The sequence below is a fragment of the Nelumbo nucifera genome, chromosome 3, assembly GCF_055504915.1.
Source record: "Nelumbo nucifera cultivar China Antique chromosome 3, China Antique-T2T, whole genome shotgun sequence".
Classification (NCBI taxonomy): domain Eukaryota; kingdom Viridiplantae; phylum Streptophyta; class Magnoliopsida; order Proteales; family Nelumbonaceae; genus Nelumbo; species Nelumbo nucifera.
In genome coordinates, this window is record NC_142651.1 from 223,185 (window position 1) to 240,969 (window position 17,785).

General features: G+C 36.8%; 1 protein-coding gene across 1 annotated transcript in view; it reads left to right on the forward strand.

The window, feature by feature from the left end:
- The first annotated feature begins 3,552 nt into the window (after positions 1–3,552).
- The window catches only part of FRI (FRIGIDA-like protein), a 36,896-nt gene continuing 22,663 nt past the window's right edge, over positions 3,553–17,785 (forward strand). Inside the window, exon 1 of the mRNA XM_010252103.3 lies at positions 3,553–4,775. Coding sequence (XP_010250405.1) covers positions 3,728–4,775 — 1,048 coding nt within the window. The 5' untranslated portion in view covers positions 3,553–3,727. The remainder of the gene's footprint in view (positions 4,776–17,785) is intronic.

Here is a 17,785-nt window from a genome sequence, read left to right on the forward strand (position 1 = left end):
CTTTCTGCCAGTTCGAGTTCTCAGTTAGAGAGAATCAATAAAGGTTCTTGATTGTTCGTGTGGTGCTCACAGTCCTCCATCGAGTTCTTCAGAAGAACCTAGTTTGTGGGACGAACACTGCTGGTTCGGCTCCATCATCAATGTGTCATCTTTAGTGGGAGATGATCTTGGGATCTTCTTTGGGCGTGAACACCAACGTTGGGGATACTACTTCTCTGGATCAGGTATAATCACTCCCTTCTCTTCTGGTTCAAATCTGGTCTGATTTGGTTCAAGTAGGATCTTTGAATTTTGATTCTAAAATTAGGGAATGCGATTCCCAATTGGAAGGAAGGTAGGAAACTTTTGAAATTCGCCCACCCATTCCGCAACAGTTTTGGCATCCATACGGTGGATCCTACCATTCTTTTCAATCTCGTGTCTCAAGCTTCTCTCCAATCCCCCGTGGCATTTGAGGAACATCATCCAAGAGTGCTTAGAGCTAAAGAAGCGGTTAAATGAGGATATTCACTACAAGCATGTATATAGGGAGGCAAATCATGCTACTGATTGGTTAGAAAACATGCACTCTCATCAAATAATGGATAGGTTGATTTTGGTCTAGACCATGCTCCTCATGATTTAGTTTGCATTTGTTTACAAGACTAAAGGGGAAGTGCTACCCCTCGGCTTGTGTAGCACACCAAGGTTTCTACCAAAAAAAAAAAAACTATGTGGGAGGTTTTTGCTATGGTAAAATATAAAAATTAAAACTCCCTTGCATTAAGTTTTCTAATAATCATAAAAACTTGCCCTAATATTTTACTTAAAAAAAATTCCTATATAATTTTGTAAAAACCCTGCATTTAACTCCCTTTTATTATTATCCTAGACATAAAACGATGGCCTAATGAATTAGTTTTTCATAACTACCCATTTTACCCTTATATCTACCAATTCAGATGAAAAATTACTAAAATACCCTCATAATAACTTTTAACTTTTATTAAAAGAGTAGTAAAGTATTTTTGCTACAAAAAGTGATAGGTTTGATGGTGTAAAAGGACAAATATGGAATTTTGAATTATATTGAAAGATTAATTAATAAGTTGTAAGGGACAATTTCATAAAGTTTAAGTCTCCATTATTGGAATAAATATGAAAAGTGTTAGTGTTGTACCCCGACTTTCTTTGCTCACCACATGGATGCTAACGTGGCTTGAGGTAGTTTGATGTCCTTGGACACATGAGCAATGCAAAGTGCTACACGTCGAAGTCAATGGTCATGCCATCTAGCAAGAAACCCGGATGGAGACAAGGCACGTGGCAGCTCGCACACTACTGATAACCATATGAGGAATGCAGAGCTGCTCAAAGACTTTCTTTCACTCTCAATATTCTAGCCCTTACGCCCTTGCTATCTTGCTCTTCATCCATTTTCGGCTCAGACCAATTCACCCTCAATAGCTTGGCCTAGCCAACCTTCTCATCCTCTACTGACTTAGAGCATTGGAATGTTTTTCCATGAGAAACTTGTTAGGCAATGTATGCCCTTAGCTCCAATCAGATTGATGTACATAAACATCTATCAGTAAATGAATAAAGTATATTATTGTTTCATGTTCTTATTGGTGTGCTTTTGTGAATTATTCTTTAAACTAAACACTTCCGATACTTGTGTTATTTTATAATATTCTCAGCTGTTGGATAGACTTGGAAAATTTATCTTGACAAGGCTGACATTAGTGTTTTACCGAATTGATAGAGCAAATTGTCTCAATTGCTAATGTTAGACTTCAAGCACAGCCAATGGGTATTTAGGAAAAACACTGAACCTTGACCAATTTCCAATTACTGTCATATACCTTGGAAATAGATGGGCAAAAATTGGAAACTTGCACTTAACTCCATACTTAACTATGATACTACAATAGGTTGTGGATTAGACTATTTTTGATATTTCAACTAGTGAGACCATTAAGGGTCAAATACCTAGGCATGTTGGGGCAGTTTGGGAAATTACCTGAGTGGGTGATTATAGTGATAGAATCGACTCCTTTGTTAGACAAAGTAAATATTTTGGTTTACACCATCTTTGATAGGAACCTAAACTACTGACTGTGGATTTCAATTGTATTTAAAATCTAATTTGCAAAATATATTTATATGTTATATTATTATTTTATGAAAAAATGTTTGAAAAAGATTTTAATCTTAGGATCCATTATAACAAAGAGTGTGGCATTGCATTTCGTAGTTAGGGAAGATATCCTTCCCTATAGGTAGTGTTTTGATGATTATGGGCCGAAAGGTTAGGTGCAAGAGATCATTACAGAGCTGATTACCTAATTGGATTTATTTTACATAAGTCTATTATCATTAGGTTTTTATATGATGGCTGAATCAAATGATCATTTATGTATAAATGTTGGGCACAAACTAAGCCCAAGTTGATTAGGTTTAGGGGCTTACTACCCTTAAGCAGTGAATTCAACATAACCTATACCAGAGGTAGGGCCGAATCCTCATAGATTAATGTGAAACCTTTATGGGTCCCATACCATAGAATATTCATGCTTAAAGTGGTTATGCAACACTTTAGGGCGTGAACCATTAGAGAAAATGGGCATATGACCCATTATTAATATGATTAATTAAGTTATCACATGACAACTTATTTTGGTTGAAAATGAGCATGGATTTGGGCATGAAGCACATATTCTCTTAACAAGAGAGTTCTTATCAATTAATGGTAATGCCCTAATTAAAATTTAATTTGAATCAACTCCTAAGGGAGGGATGAATTCACCAATTCTATTCATTATATTGTTATCTCCTCTTCTCCCTTTGCCTCTTAGGAACTCTAATTCGACCCATCTGTGATGGAGGCTGATTTCCATCAGTCATCTATTGTGTTTTTGTAAGAAAAAAATGAGAGGATATCAGGTTCACATACCTAATTCAATTCAAGCAAATTGGAGACTAGTTTTTGCTGAATCGGTTTCATGTACACACTACGCTATCTTTAGTTGGAAGTTGATTTTGGGATTGATATTGGGCACGAACTCACTCATGGACTTTCATATTGTGGGCTTCGTATAATCAATTTTTAATTTGATTTTAAATCTGATTCAGTTCAATGCAAGATCGATTTTGAAATTTCAGATTTCAAAATTACCAAGAAATCGACTCCCGAATGGAGTTAGAAAAATTTTAAAATATTCGACCAACCATTAAACTTAGTTTGACCATATTTAATCTAATTTCTAACCCTTCCAACAACTCTTCAAGGCCTCTAATTTTGCTTTTCTTATAAATTGTACTCAATGTACCACTTTGTCCTTCCAGCTCGATTCATTTAGTCTGGTATGTTTGTTACTCTTCCATCTTAAATAGACCTTAGGCTATATTTAGTTTGAAGGAAAATGTAGGAAAAGGAAGGGAAAGATAGGGAGCTTTACAAACATAGCCTTGTGAGGGGAGTTCCTTTTTGTTAAATTGAAATTTGGAGGCTTTTATATTTTACTTTTACCCTTTTTTTAATAAATCCGTGCATTGTACGAGTCTCGACTCCCGACTGGTCTTAACTTAAACCAAACTGAACCGCAAACAGGTCAACCATCGAAACGGAGCGGCGATGCTCTGGGCTTCCCATAGACTCAGGAGAAGAGGAGAAAGACAATCTGGAAGACTGGAACTGAACTCTGGAGCCTAGACTCTGTTTAGGGTTTTCTGTCCGTGGCTTATCATGACCAAGAACAATTCCACTCCCTCTTCCGTTCCAGTCGTGAAGCAGGAAATAGATCCTGCCCCAACACAAATTCAATCCCTGAAGCAGGAAAAAGAAGACGAGCCCATGGGAACATCATCACCGCTCGAGACCCAACAAGCAGGGCCATTAGCGCTAGTACCAGCACCAACACGAATGCCAACTCCAGCAGCCGCAGCAGCGACCAATAATGAAAAACAAGAAAACCCTTCTTTTCTGGAGTCGATAAATGAGCTCCGCGTTCTCTCGTCCACTCTAACCACCTTCAAGCGCCGCTGGGATGACTTGCAGAAACATCTCGATTCCATCCAAACGGCAATTGATGCCAGGTTCAAACAGCTCGGCATCGATAACACCCCCCAACTTCATCAGCAACAACCGCAACAAGTCGTTGCTCCTGCAACAGACGCTCGTGCTTCTGAATCGCTGGCTCCCGACTCTGCCAACTCGCCGGTGGGAGATAAGACACAAGATTCCTCGCCAAGTGACGGGACGTCGAAGAACTCAGGCTCGGAGCTCGAGTCCCTTTGTTCCACGGGAAACCGGGGTTTGCGCAAATATATTGCGTCTCATCTAGCCGATATTGCCAAACTCCGTGAAGAAGCTCCTGCGGCGCTTAAGCGTGCGGCGAACCCGGCCAAACTTGTATTGGACTGCATTGGACGGTTTTATCTCCAGGGAAGCAAAGCTTACACCAAAGATTCGCCTATGGTTCCAGCGCGGCAGGCGTCGGTGTTTCTCTTGGAGTTCTTTCTCGTTGCGGGATGTTCAGAGAACGAGATCGAGGAATCGGTCAAGAATGAAGCCGAGACAGCGGCAATTGCTTGGAGAAAGAGGCTCGTCAATGAGGGTGGTGTAGCGAATGCCAACAGCATTGATGCCCGAGGGTTGCTTCTTTTTATTGGATCATTTGGTGTTCCATCTGTATTTGGAAATGATGATCTAAGTGATCTGATTCGGCTAAGTAATCCAAAAGAGATTGCAGGCGCCCTTCGTCGGTCTCATTTCCTCCTTGAAAGGGTTCCAGGTATTAATTTTGGATTCTGATGACAGTTTCTGGTTCCATTTTATTCAATAACTTCGTCAGTCACTTTTGTTCTATCAATGCACAACGAGTGCAGGAAGAAGGATATAAACCATTTCCTTACTAGGAAACAAGATTTAGCTGACCAACAACCGCTAACCCAGTACTGATCAAAACAAAGAAACTGCTAACCCAGAACGGATGTCTCCATGTACATAGACGTTCTTCCTACTCCTCGAGTAAGCTATGGTAATTAGCTGGCTTCCAGTCCATTTGAACATGAGTGTTTTTGTTGTTGTTCTTGTCGTTATGGATTATGAAATGTCTCAGTTGCCATAGACCATCAGATGATGTAATCATCCAGCGAATCTCAGCCTGAGAGGCAACCTTGATCTTCATCCTTCCTAGCCAAAGAGAAGCCCGTTCTTAGGCTTTGTTGCCAAGGATTTAGCTCGGTTACAAAGTGTTTCAGTTGCCATGTACCATCAGATGATGAAATCAGCTAATCTATGACCAAATGAGAGATACCCATTTTCTAAAACATGAATTTTGAGTTCCGGTGCGATATTCTGTGTTTACTATCAATAAATCTATGTCCTACAATGGATGAGGAGTTAGTCCAATAGTAATGCTAGCATTATGAGCCTTGATAGACAAGAAATTAACATGCCTTTTTTTATGTAAATACATGTGGTTACCTAGTTTTAGTGATTTAACTCATTGAAGGACTTGTTATTATCCTTGTTAAACCAATTTATGTCAATTTTGCCAGAAGCTTTCTGTTCAGAGAAACTACTGATTAGACCACCTGCTTTTTGGCTCTTCACTGTTCACAAATTATAGTATATTAAACTATTTTCTTGTAATATCTTCCAAAGATGGCCACTCTGCATCACTAACCGTGGAGGTTATTATTCTGAATTCAGTTTACATGCAAACAATATTTAATTTATCTGAGTAACTTAAAGGTGTTTAGTGCAGCACAAGAGTTTGGGGATGATGCTCCAATTTTTTTTCTTTTTGACCACATACAATCCTAGGCGACAAAGTGAATATCTCGTTTATCTCAGATAAAACCAGTTTTGCAGTCTCAAACAATGAGGATAAGATCAACCAGGCAAATTTTGCAGTGTTGCATCTTCTTTATGATCATTGTGTATCATACAAATGCTTGGTAGCTAGGGGTGCAAATGGATTGGATCATGATCCGATCCGATCCGGTCTGAACCCAATCCTATTTTTTCTTGTATTCAGATAACCCTCTGTCGGTTTTTTGGATCGGATAATAGGATCTGATTGAAAATCGTATTGAATTAGGATCACCCCTATTCGATCCGACCTATATATATATGTATATATTTATAAACATATTTACTTATAAAAAATTATAAAAAAACATATTTACTTATAAAAATACATGTATATATTAATATATGTATAAACATATTTGTTTATAAATGATTATATTGCTTTTTTTATAAAAAGACATGTATAAATTAATATATATGATGAAAATGGTTGAAAAAAATACTTCTATTTTTGTTTTTCTTTATATAAACTGTTATGTTTTTTTTTTCTTTTAATAATTTATTAAAATTTTCAGAATTTGAATCAGATTAGATCAGATTCGGATATCCGATATCCTTAACGAATTCAGATTTGAATCACCATTTGTGAGATCCGATCGGATCGGATCTCGGATATGTGCTATCGGATTGGATTCAGATATACCCTGATTCGAATCTGATCTGATCTGTTTGCATCCCTATTGGTAGCTATCTATAAAAAAAAAGAAAAAAAGAAAAGAAAAGAAAAGAATAGACACAATGCGTGGTAGCTGAAGATCTCTTGATTGTATATGTTCTAGTGTTAGAATACTATGCATCTATAATAACCATGCAAATGCTTGAATCCTTGGAGGAATTGGATTTACCCACACCCATTTAACAAATGTGCCTTTGTGGGATTAAACTCATGAGTCACAATATGAAACTTAGGGAGATATTGAGCAGGGGTTATGACATGAAACATGTAAATTAGAAAACCAACTTGGTTTTATGCTAGGGAGATCAACCATGGAACTGATGGAAACCATCTTTTCATTGAGAGGATTGATAAGAAAGTTCAGATAGAAGAAAAGAGATATTCATATTGTACTTCATTGGTCTAAAGAAATCATATGATAGAGTCTTTAGAGAGATAATATTGGTGGGTTTTGGAAATGAAAGGAATGCTAAATAGGCATCTGGATCAATGTTAGAACAGTTGTGGGTGAGACATTAGAATTTGTATTTTGTAGTTATAGTGAGATTTCATGAAGGCTTGACGCTTGCCCCTTTTTTGTCTGCAGTAATTCTGGATGAATTGTAAGCATATTTAGGAGGTCCCATGGTGTATATTGTTTGTCAATGCATGGCATTAATTGATGAAACTAGAGATGGATTAACTTCAAAATTAATTTTATGGATAGATGACGTAGAAATAAGAGGTTTTAAAATAAGTAGGACTAAAAATATATGCAATGTAAGTTAAATAATTGGACTGCTAATTGGGTTACAACTAAGATTGATATTGAGAGATATCTCAAGGTAACCTTTGTCTTTACCTTGATTTGATAAATCATAACAAGGATGAGGTTCAGCAGGATATTTCTCCTAGTGTTAAGTCTCATTCAAGGAAATAAGAAGGCCAGAATTTTTGGGAGCTGGATCCCTTTTGCAATATGTTGGTGCTTATGGAAGGAGAGGATTAGAAGACTGTTTGAAGAAAACCAGGAATAGCAGAAGGTATTGATGGCCAAATGATGTTCTTATTGATTTGTGTTGTTGCTGTGTTGTGGGGGACTGGGGGTGCTAGCTCATCACCCTTTCTAACATTGCACCTTTTCTTATTTTTAATAAAATTTATTTCTATTTACTAAAAATGTAGAATTGGAGATGGATTGACAAAATGGAGGAGTGGGTCCACAGTCTTGTCATCTTATCTGGTGGGAGAAGATACCACTTAGGCTAAGAAGGAAAATTCTATAAAATGGTTACAAGGACAAAGATGCTACATGGGGCATAGATTTGGGCAGTCAAGAAACAAAATGTCCAAAAAATAAGTTTAGCAGAAATATGAATGGAGATGGATGGGTGGGAAAACTAGAATAGATAGGATTAGAAGTTAACATATTAATAGGAATTTAGGCTGCGTTCTGTTTGTGGGAAAGGGAAGTGGCAAAAGGGAATATTTTTTACTCTTGTTCTCTTCTTGTGTTATAGGAAATTGCCAGGATTACAGTTCACAATTTTGGAAAGTGGGGTCACATTATTTTGGTGTGAAAAAGTGTGAAGGTAGGAGAAGTGATGCAGTTTAATATCATGCTCTGAGGTGCATCAGATCATTTTCAAAGGATAAAATAAGTTGGTTTACATTTAAACTCACTAATGGGCTTTTAACAACTATTTTTGGTTAGTGAGTTTCTAACAGCTAGTTTGTTAAGGGCTTTTGAAAACTAGATTGTTAGTGGATTTTTTTTTTTGATGAATGAAAATACTTTATTAATCCAGAAATTAAGGTAATACAGGAAACCCATGAAGAGGCACGAGCTGTTACCTCTTTAACAAATTATTACATCAAATTAAAACAGGAAAAAAACAGAAATAAAATTACATAGCAGCCCAAAATAAATGATCCCTTGAAGCCCCTTGCTTAGCTAGCCCATCCGCTAAAGTATTTTCTGATCTTCCCACCCAAAGAGGGGTAACTGTCATATTTCTTGTGAGCCAGTTGACTTTCCTCAATAAGTATCTGTATTGCCACATAGCTGAAGCTGGCTCTGTCAGCCATCCCACAACAATTATGGAGTCTCCTTCAACTACCAAATGTTGAACTCCTAATTGTTCTGCAATCTGAATACCTTGTACAGCCGCTAAGATCTCAGCTCTATTAGAGTCTCCTATTCCCACAGGGCCTGAAAACAATGCTAAAATGCTGCTCTCTTTATCTCTCAGCACCCCTCCTATCCCTGATGGGCCTGGGTTTCCTTGGCTACTACCATCAAAGTTCACCTTTGCCCAACCTTCAGGCGGAGGCTTTCACACTGCAGATTCCTTGTCCTTCCTTGTATGGCTATTGGCCATTGCTTTCCTGTTTCTCCAAATATCATCAAAGGAAAATGCTTTAACCTATCAGCTAGGAGAAGTGATTCGTTGTCCTTCCTTGTAAATTAGACACACTTTCTTTTGAGAGTTGAGAGAATCCTCTCTTGGGTGAGCGAGTCCTCAAATTATGTTTTTTCTTTGTAACCTATCTTTTATTGATAGAGTTCTATCCAGTTTCTCTCTTCTCTCTTACTTCTTTTTGAGCTTTCTATTTTCTTTCTTGTTACTTGAGTTACATCAAGAAAGCTTGTCTAATACAAACAATCTCCATAAAAAGAAACACTTTCTTCTCTCTTTTTACCCAGTTTTCCCTTCTCACCCCACCCCATCCCATCCCATCATTTTCCATTTGTTTTGACCACAATCCTCCTGCAAACTACTACATGCAGCTTTAGGAGTAACCCCAATAGGTGATAAAATGAGGAAGTGGACTAAGTTGGTTTGTTGCAGATTAGACTAATGTTCAGGCCATAAAGGACGTCCGTTGAAGTAGTGGGAAATGATTTTGAGGGTCCATAATTTAACTATGGACATGGCATTGGACAGAATGGGATGGTGGAACATGATTCATGCAGCCGACCCTATTTTATTGGGACAAGGCTGAGTTAAGTTGAGTTGAATTGGTGTTTTTTGAGGTTTTCTATAAATTTCTTTCTGCTCTTTCATAATCAGGTAAGATCTAGACATGGTCTTTTAGTTATTGCATTCAGATTTGTTTTCTATGCGTTCATTCTTTATTTTTGATAAAAAAATTGATTCTTTGTATTCTTGTTTGGTTCATTGCATGTTATTGCTATTCCTCTTGTATCTCTCTTGTTTACTTGAAGAATTTTGTCTTTTTTTTTTTTCTTAAAAGGCCATCAGGTCCACTACCCAAAATTTCATTCTTAATTATAAAAAACTTCCTTCTTGCTAAAACCTACTTTGATTCAATTTTCCTTGATCTTGTTTCCCTTTGCCCTAAATACATGCCCTAAGGGAAGGAAGAGGAATCCTGTTGTCCATAGGATTAATTGGCCCAGCCTTAAAGCATGCTTGAACTAGGTTTATGGGCCAGGCTGACTACACAACTAACTAGTTGGCCAATACTCATGATGCAGTTACTTGGACTGACAAAGCAACAACTAAGTTAAATAGTCATTAATACATTTATTATCTCTTTCTCTATTGTGGCATATCTTACCTTGTACTGATTTTCCTTATTTACCCCTGCTTTTGCTAGATTCTTGGCCATTTCATTAGGTGTTCTTCTGATCCAAGTGAGTGAGATGGTCACTAAAGATTCAAGGGATTTACCTTATCCTATCAAATGTTTTGTTTACCTGGCTATCTTCCTCTCCTTTCATTCAGACAATGGTAATCTGTGAATATCCTTCCATCAATCTTTGACATTGTATATCCTTCCATCTTCCTCTCCTTTCGTCCAGTCAACAATAGGTCCTGTACTAGTGCTTAAAACACATACATATTTTCACTGCTTTCATTTCTGAAAACTCCATTATCTGAATTTCCCAGGTTAATATTGGTCATCTAAAATATAGGAAACATGTAAGTGTTATATGGATATATTGTAAAAATTGTATTCTATTTTTATGTAATGATAAAAGATGCATAGGTTGACCCTTTTAAATTAATATATTGTTCCAAGTCATACAAAGCTAAGAAACTAAAGTTAATAGGTAAAATAATACGCTAATTATCCTATAAACTTTTAAGAGTCAAAAACTACATGATAGTGTGAGTTATAAAAACTAAGATTCCTTGATGTTTGAAAAGAATTTGAAGCTGGCTCAGAGTGGTAGTCATGTCCATTAGGTGGGCAATAACACTGCTACTCCGCATATCTAAAATATTGTTGCCAACTTATGTTATAATACTATCTCTTGTTCTCAATATAGCACTTCAACAGTAAAATTTGGGAACTTTTCCCTACAGATAAGATTTATCAAAGTTCCTGTAGGTTCAAAATATCGATACGTATCGTATTGGGGGCTTCCCAATACGCCTGTAGGGGGTGTTTCAGGGTCTTGACTGGTTCAGGGGGTGGAGGAACCTTAAACCAACCCCTCTGAACCAGATTTGAAAAAAAAAAAAGAAACAGTGGCCTGTACACTCCGATACGCCTCTACTGGCGTATCGGGTGTATCGATATTTTGAACCTTGGTTCCCGTCTTTTTTTAGGTGAAAAGGTCTAGGGTTTCTTTCTTCCAAATCTGCAACAAAAATTACGACTTTTGTGATGGAAATGCCATCACAAGTTTGATGCTTTTGTCGAGAGGCCATTTCTCTAGCTATCCCATATCTGGTTTGTAATGGAAATGCCAGAGAGAATTGAAATGGATGGTAGGGACAAATTAGCAATGAAAAGAGAAGGGTGGGCTCTAATGAAGATATGGTTGTTGTATGGTCTCCTTTGGGATAATAGTTTAGAAAAACTGCTATTCCTTATTCCATTATAGTGTGATCCTCTACTTTTTTTTATCAATAGGTGATCCTCTACTTTCACCTGCAAACATAGAGGGCCAATCTTCATCACCCACGTTTGGAGGTCCTTTTTTTTTAGTATTATTTTTTGATAAACTAGTAAATATGCACATGCATTGTATGCAGCAATTTGAAAATCCATGTAACAAAGATAATAATAAGAATTCTGGTGTTATTATCAAAATCCATGCAACAAATATAAAGCATGGTTTATTGGGGGATTTATTACCTTTCAACTCATAGGCCTAGCTCAAATCTCTTGATTTGTTGTTTATATTGATGTTTTTGGTAGTTGAATTGGACAGTCAAATATTCATAAAAAAATGGACACTGAAATTGATATTGACATGCCATACAGACTAATTTATGTGTATGTGCTTGGCCAACAATTGAATCATTGGTTGAACTGCTGACCTATTTGACCAGGTCAATCGGTCATGGATTAACACCCAACCTATTGGTCATGGATAATACGCTAGTTTTTTTTTTCTTTTTTGTAATTTATCCATTTCCATCATTAATAACAATAATTCTCATTTTACTCATATTTTTATTTAATATGATAAATATATAATATTAAATAAATGCTCAAATTTTCTCTAAGTTTTATAATACTTCTATATTTTTTATTTTTATTATTTAATCTATTATGCCACAAGTTGACCTGTCTAGTTGAGAGGAACATGCAATTCAATGTTTTTTTAATCTCGTAGTTAAATTAACTGGTTGGATTGGTTAACCTGTCACCGAACTAGGACTTTGGGTCCATTTGCCACCAAGTTGCTTGCTTGTAAAAAATCATAGATTTAGTCAACAACATAGTGACCTTACTAATTGAACCATTGGAACCACTTGACTCGGTACTAGGCTCACTTGTTAGACATTGTTTTTCTCTTTTTTTTTTGTATTTCATTTTCATTATTAATAGAAACACTTTTATCACATTTGTTTTTTTAGTATAATGAATATTTAATATTAGAGATGTGGCCATATTTTCTGCAAAATTTCTATATTTTCACAACTCTTTATATTTTAAAATTTATTATTTAATTATGATATCATGGGGTAATCCATTTGACCCTAATGGTTGAACTTTTGATCCAGCACATGGATGGAAAACTTGTTATGCTTTTGGGTTAATTTTAAATTTTGTGTTGAATTTCCATCATTAGTAAAAATATATCTTATTTTTGACATTTATTTTATTTAATATGATGAATATATAATATTAAAGATGTGTTCAATTTTTTCAACAAAATTTGTTTATCTTTTCTTGTATTTTTGTGTTTCTATCTTTTTTAAAAATTATTATTTAATTATGACATATGGGGTTGCCCATTTATCGAAACAGGTTGGACCATTGACCTGCCATCTAGACAGGAAAATAGTTTCAATTTTAAATTGTTTTCATTTACACCATTAATAAAAGTAATTCTTGCTTATTAAATATATTTTTGTTTAAAATCATTAATATATAATATTAGAGATATGTTTAAGTTTTTTTTTTTGTATTTTTAATAATTCTTTGCATGTTTTCTATTTTTAAAATTTTATCATTTAATTATAACATCATGGTTGGATTCATTTGACCCAAATTGTTGAACAATTGACCCGCCACTCAAATAGCAAAATGGTTTCATTTTTGGGTCAATTTTAAATTCTGTATTCCATTTCCATCATTAATAAAATTACTTCTCCTTTCTTTATTATTTGTGTTTTTATCTATTTTAAAATTTCAATATTTAATTATGGCATCGCTAGTTTATCAGTTTAACCCAAAAGGTTGGATTGCTTACCCACCACCTAAAAAACTGGTTTCGTTTTCAGGTCAGTTTAAAAAAGATATGTTTTTATAATTTTAAAAATTTTGTTCATGAAAATTAGGAGGATTTAATGCAGAGAAATAAAGATACCATAAGCTTCAATTGGCTGATCTTGGAGTCGATTGAACCTTCACCTGCATTCCTTCTGTTAGCCATTTAAATTTCTAGCCACAAAGCTTCCTCCATTTTAACAGCCATCCCACCACTACTTTAGAGTGACCCTCAACCATAAGCTCTTGATGTTCAGGTCTTTTGCTTTCCGAACTCCTTGAATCACTGCCATAATTTCTGCTCTTAATGAGTCCCCTTCCTATATTGGCCCCAAGAACAAAGTCTTTATGGTACCCTTCTGATCTTTAAAGATCACTCCCACACCTTAGGGACTCGACTTCTTGTTCTGTTTCAGCTCCTTCTTAGATTGAGTTGGCATGGAAGGAGATATGCTTTGATTGATTGCCATCAATATCAGATCATAGTTGGGTAGGATGAGAAACCAAAAGCTCTGAGGTGGTTAGTGTGAAAGGTTGGTGTTGTTATGAAAGAAGTGGTTGTTAGTTTGACTGGAGGCACGTTCGCTTGTCTCAAGTTGCTCAATAGATGCTTGGTTGGATGTTTTGTTAATCCTGATCTAGACGTGGAAGATGTGTGGATTTGGGAAATGGCTGAATGGGAGCAAGTAGTTCCTTTCAGGCGAGGAAACTCAATGTGCGATTCTTTCTTTTTTCTTTCAATAGTGAGGATGAAGCTCTATATACTCTTAAGCATAAACAAGATCAATAATGCCTAGAACTAAGGTTGGGGAGTTGGAACCCCCTAGTTGGGGCTTTAAGAAGCTTGGGACCTTCAAGGTTCAAGCTTGGTCTGGATAGATGTCTGTGGTATTCCTTTACATGTCTGGAGCTTCCAAATGTTTAGGGCTTTTGGGGATGCATGTTGGAGATTTAGGTTTGTTGACTCAAGAACAAATTCGTGGAAGAACCTAGGTGCTGGCTTGCTGTGCATATTCTAGTTGAGGTAAAGGAAATCCATTTGGTACCAACGTCCTTGTTGCTTCATTTTCACGTAGAATCTTATGATCTAAGAATAGTGGTTGAAGTGATTTATCCTTGTACTCGATATTATGGATTCGCGGAAAGAGAAGAGGAGTAGTATTCATCCATTGACTGGTTCAAACATTTGGAAGTTGAATGGGTTCTCAGTCTAGGAAAGTTCGAAGGTTGAAGATGAGGGATTTTTTGGAACTAAAAAAGAAGGTTTTGATGATGGGGGCGGTACTTTGGGGCTGATTGAAATTTGAGACTGAGAACGTGAAGAGTTGTGATTTGGGTAAGAGTTTGAAAAATTGTGAAGGAAGTGGGGTCCACTCAAAGTCAATTAAAGAGAGGGAAAGGATCTGCCTGTTTGCCTTAGTGGGAGTTGAAAAATCTTCAAAGTTGGAAATCAAAGAGGTGTCGTGGGCTGTGAATTTGGATGTTGGTTCGATTGAGGCCCACTCTTCGAAGCTGAAGCCTAATATTTTGAGGAGGCTTGCCCAGACGATTGGGTTAAGGGTGAATAGGAGTGTATTCTTCTTTAAACACCCAAAGGTAATTAGGCGTGGGAGATCAAATAGAACTTCTTTTGGTAAGGATCAAAGAGGAAAGGAAGAACATGGGAGTGGGCGATTTTCAATTATGACAGAAGTGTAAAGGAGAAGGTCACTGTGAAGGTTGAGATGGGGTGTGATGAACCAAAGCTCTGACACTATCAATTGTGTAGTTTGGTATGATCGAATTAAGGGTGAGTCTGCATTGGATTCTGAAGCAGTGATCCATAAAGAGGCCATTGTTGTGTCGTCTTAGGTTACTATTATCTGCTGCTAAAGAGATTTTGGTCAATGGTTCCAGTGAGATTCTTAAAGAAGAGAAGATTAGGTTGGAGGAGAGGACAAAGGAAGCTGCAAAAGGGGTAGGGGCTGCTGGTTTTGGAAGAGAGCCAGGCGTTGAAGGACAAAGGAGGAAGTGATGTCACTGACAGGGATTGTAATGACCCTCCCTAGGTTTACTGCTTTGATTCTGGTTACCGTTTATTTGAGAAAGTGGTGATAGGAAGGATAGGTGTGTATTAAGCTAGGAGGGGAGTGGTAGAGAAGGATTTGGATGTAGCTGAAGTGGTGGCCTCCTAAAAAATTTGTGGAGCAAGGAATTCACACATGGTTTGGTGGGGGCAGGGCCCACAAAAAATTACAGAAGGATGTACAGGAAAAGAGGAGGGAAGATGAATGTGCTGACAATCGAAGTTGCTGGTTATGAGGATTCTCAGGCTCACACTAGACCAGATATTCAGTTGGGGGATTCTTAGCAAGAAAAAGATGTTGAGAATGGTGTCGTTTCTTGTGAAGCCTTGGCTTGTTCTTTTGGGGTGGTGACTTGTGAGGAGTTTGAGAGGAGAAAGAAGGAAGAGAGGATGAAGAAAGTTGTAATTGGAGAAGGAGGAGAGATATGGGATGAAGATGAGGATGGACAGAAGGAAGTGTTTGAGGGGGAAGATTAGGGGTTTTGGCTTTGCAAGGTTCTCCTTGCTCTCGTTGTAGGTGGAGGAATGTGGAGTCAATGGGAGTTCTGGTGCTGTACCTGTACAGTCCTTGTTTTCTGTTAGAGTTTTGTAGTTTGTTGTCTATGTGTCTAAGTTGTCTTTTGTATTTTTCTCTTTCTCTTGGGGGATAACTTAACATCTTCTTCTTGTATTCTCATTTTCTTTTTAATAAATTCCTTATTTACTTTTCACAAAAAATGGAAGGAGACGTTCTAACAGAATGCGAAGAGTAGTAAGGCTAATGTTTTCCACGCGCCCTGGTTCAAACTTTTGACAGCCTTCTTCTAGTGGAAGGAATGGTAGGATGAGGGTTGCCTTTTTTTTTGATAATCAACAAAGGATTCTTTACAAACTATCTGCTTCATGCCTTCATGGTATTAACCGAAGTCCTCTTTTCCAACGTAAAATAGATCGGAAATGTTGAAAATAGAATAGATGAATAAGAATATATGGTCATCTATGGGCCAACATTGGTCTTGTGCCTCGTCCTTCGGAATCTCAAGGGGTAGCATAATCATCAAGAATATGTGCTGTGGGATATTGGAGGAATTTTTGGGTGCGTTTTTTAGTTGTTGTTAAACTTAGATATAGTAGATGGCTTTGTATGATTGCTTTTTAATGTTTATGGGCATGTTTCCTACACAAACAAGACAATGATTTTCATAAAAAAGGGTAAGTTACAAATAGGTGCCCTGTACTTTGTGGGTAGTGATATTTAAGGGCTTGAACTTTCAAGTGAGAAATAAAGTCCTTGAACTTTAGAAATATACATTTAAGTTGAACTCTGTTAAACTGACATTATGGTGAAGGTAAAATTATGAAAATGCCCTTTTTTTTACTGTCATCGTCTTCACCTTCGAACTTCCTACGCAAAAGAGACCACCACTAACAAAAGCCTAATAACGTTGTCAGTTCATTCCATTCATTGCCAAGGAGAAGCCCTTTTTGTCCCTTGCCACATTAAAGTGCCGATTCTTGCCATCTTCATCAAAACTGGGGTTATCTTCATCACTGCTATTGTTGTTATTATTTGCAGCATCAAAAGTAGCAACAACAGCTTTAAGGGGTATTATGTAGTGTGGATGAGAAATTGGGTGGTGTGGATCGTTCCACACCACACCTAGTGGCAGGGACCAATCCACACCACACCACAATTCACAACTGTTCTGAACTGTGGACAGACTGTGTGGATTGGACCAGTCCACACCCATAGTGGTGCTCTGTAGGCGTGGTGTGGACCAGTCCACGCCACACTTTTTGATTCCATGTATCGCATATACAATTTATGAAGTAATTTACATAGTCGATCATAAATGTCTATTTTTTATAATTTATATGATCAATAAATTGAATAAAGGTTTTGGCAATTATATTAATTAAAAAATACTAATTTTAACAAAAATGATAATAAAATAATTTAAAAAATAGAAAGTATTATTTTTATCTTCTATTTACCCTTCAGCAAAGACACTTGCCTTGACTGCTGTTTGGTGTTAGTTTTTAAGTATTTAATTTGCATATGTTGACAAATTTTTAAGTTTTAGAAAGCATTCCATTTTCCCTAATGTTTCTCCTCCATCTCAGAATTTCTGATGAAACTTCTCATTTTGAAGAATTAAAATTTCTCCTGAATGGAAATTCCTCACCTTGTCTACCACAATTCATGTTGGATCTCACCTAAGTGGTGTAAGTGGTAGAAGTCCTATTCCTCCATTCAACACAATCTAGGGACCTGTCTTATGTTAAATAATGAAAACAAAACATGAGATCTATCAAATCTTTTTCTCACTTCTAAAATCCAGGTTTTTTTTAGCCTTCCTTGACCTCATTCATAATGCCCATCACCTTTTTCTCTTTTCAAGCAAGAACAACATCTATCCATAGACCGTGTGGACCACATGAAGAAAATAGAAGCTGTTCTTTGATTATTCTTTCATAACATGAAGTTTCTCTGCTAATGTGATGGATCATGCCTGGCGATCCATAT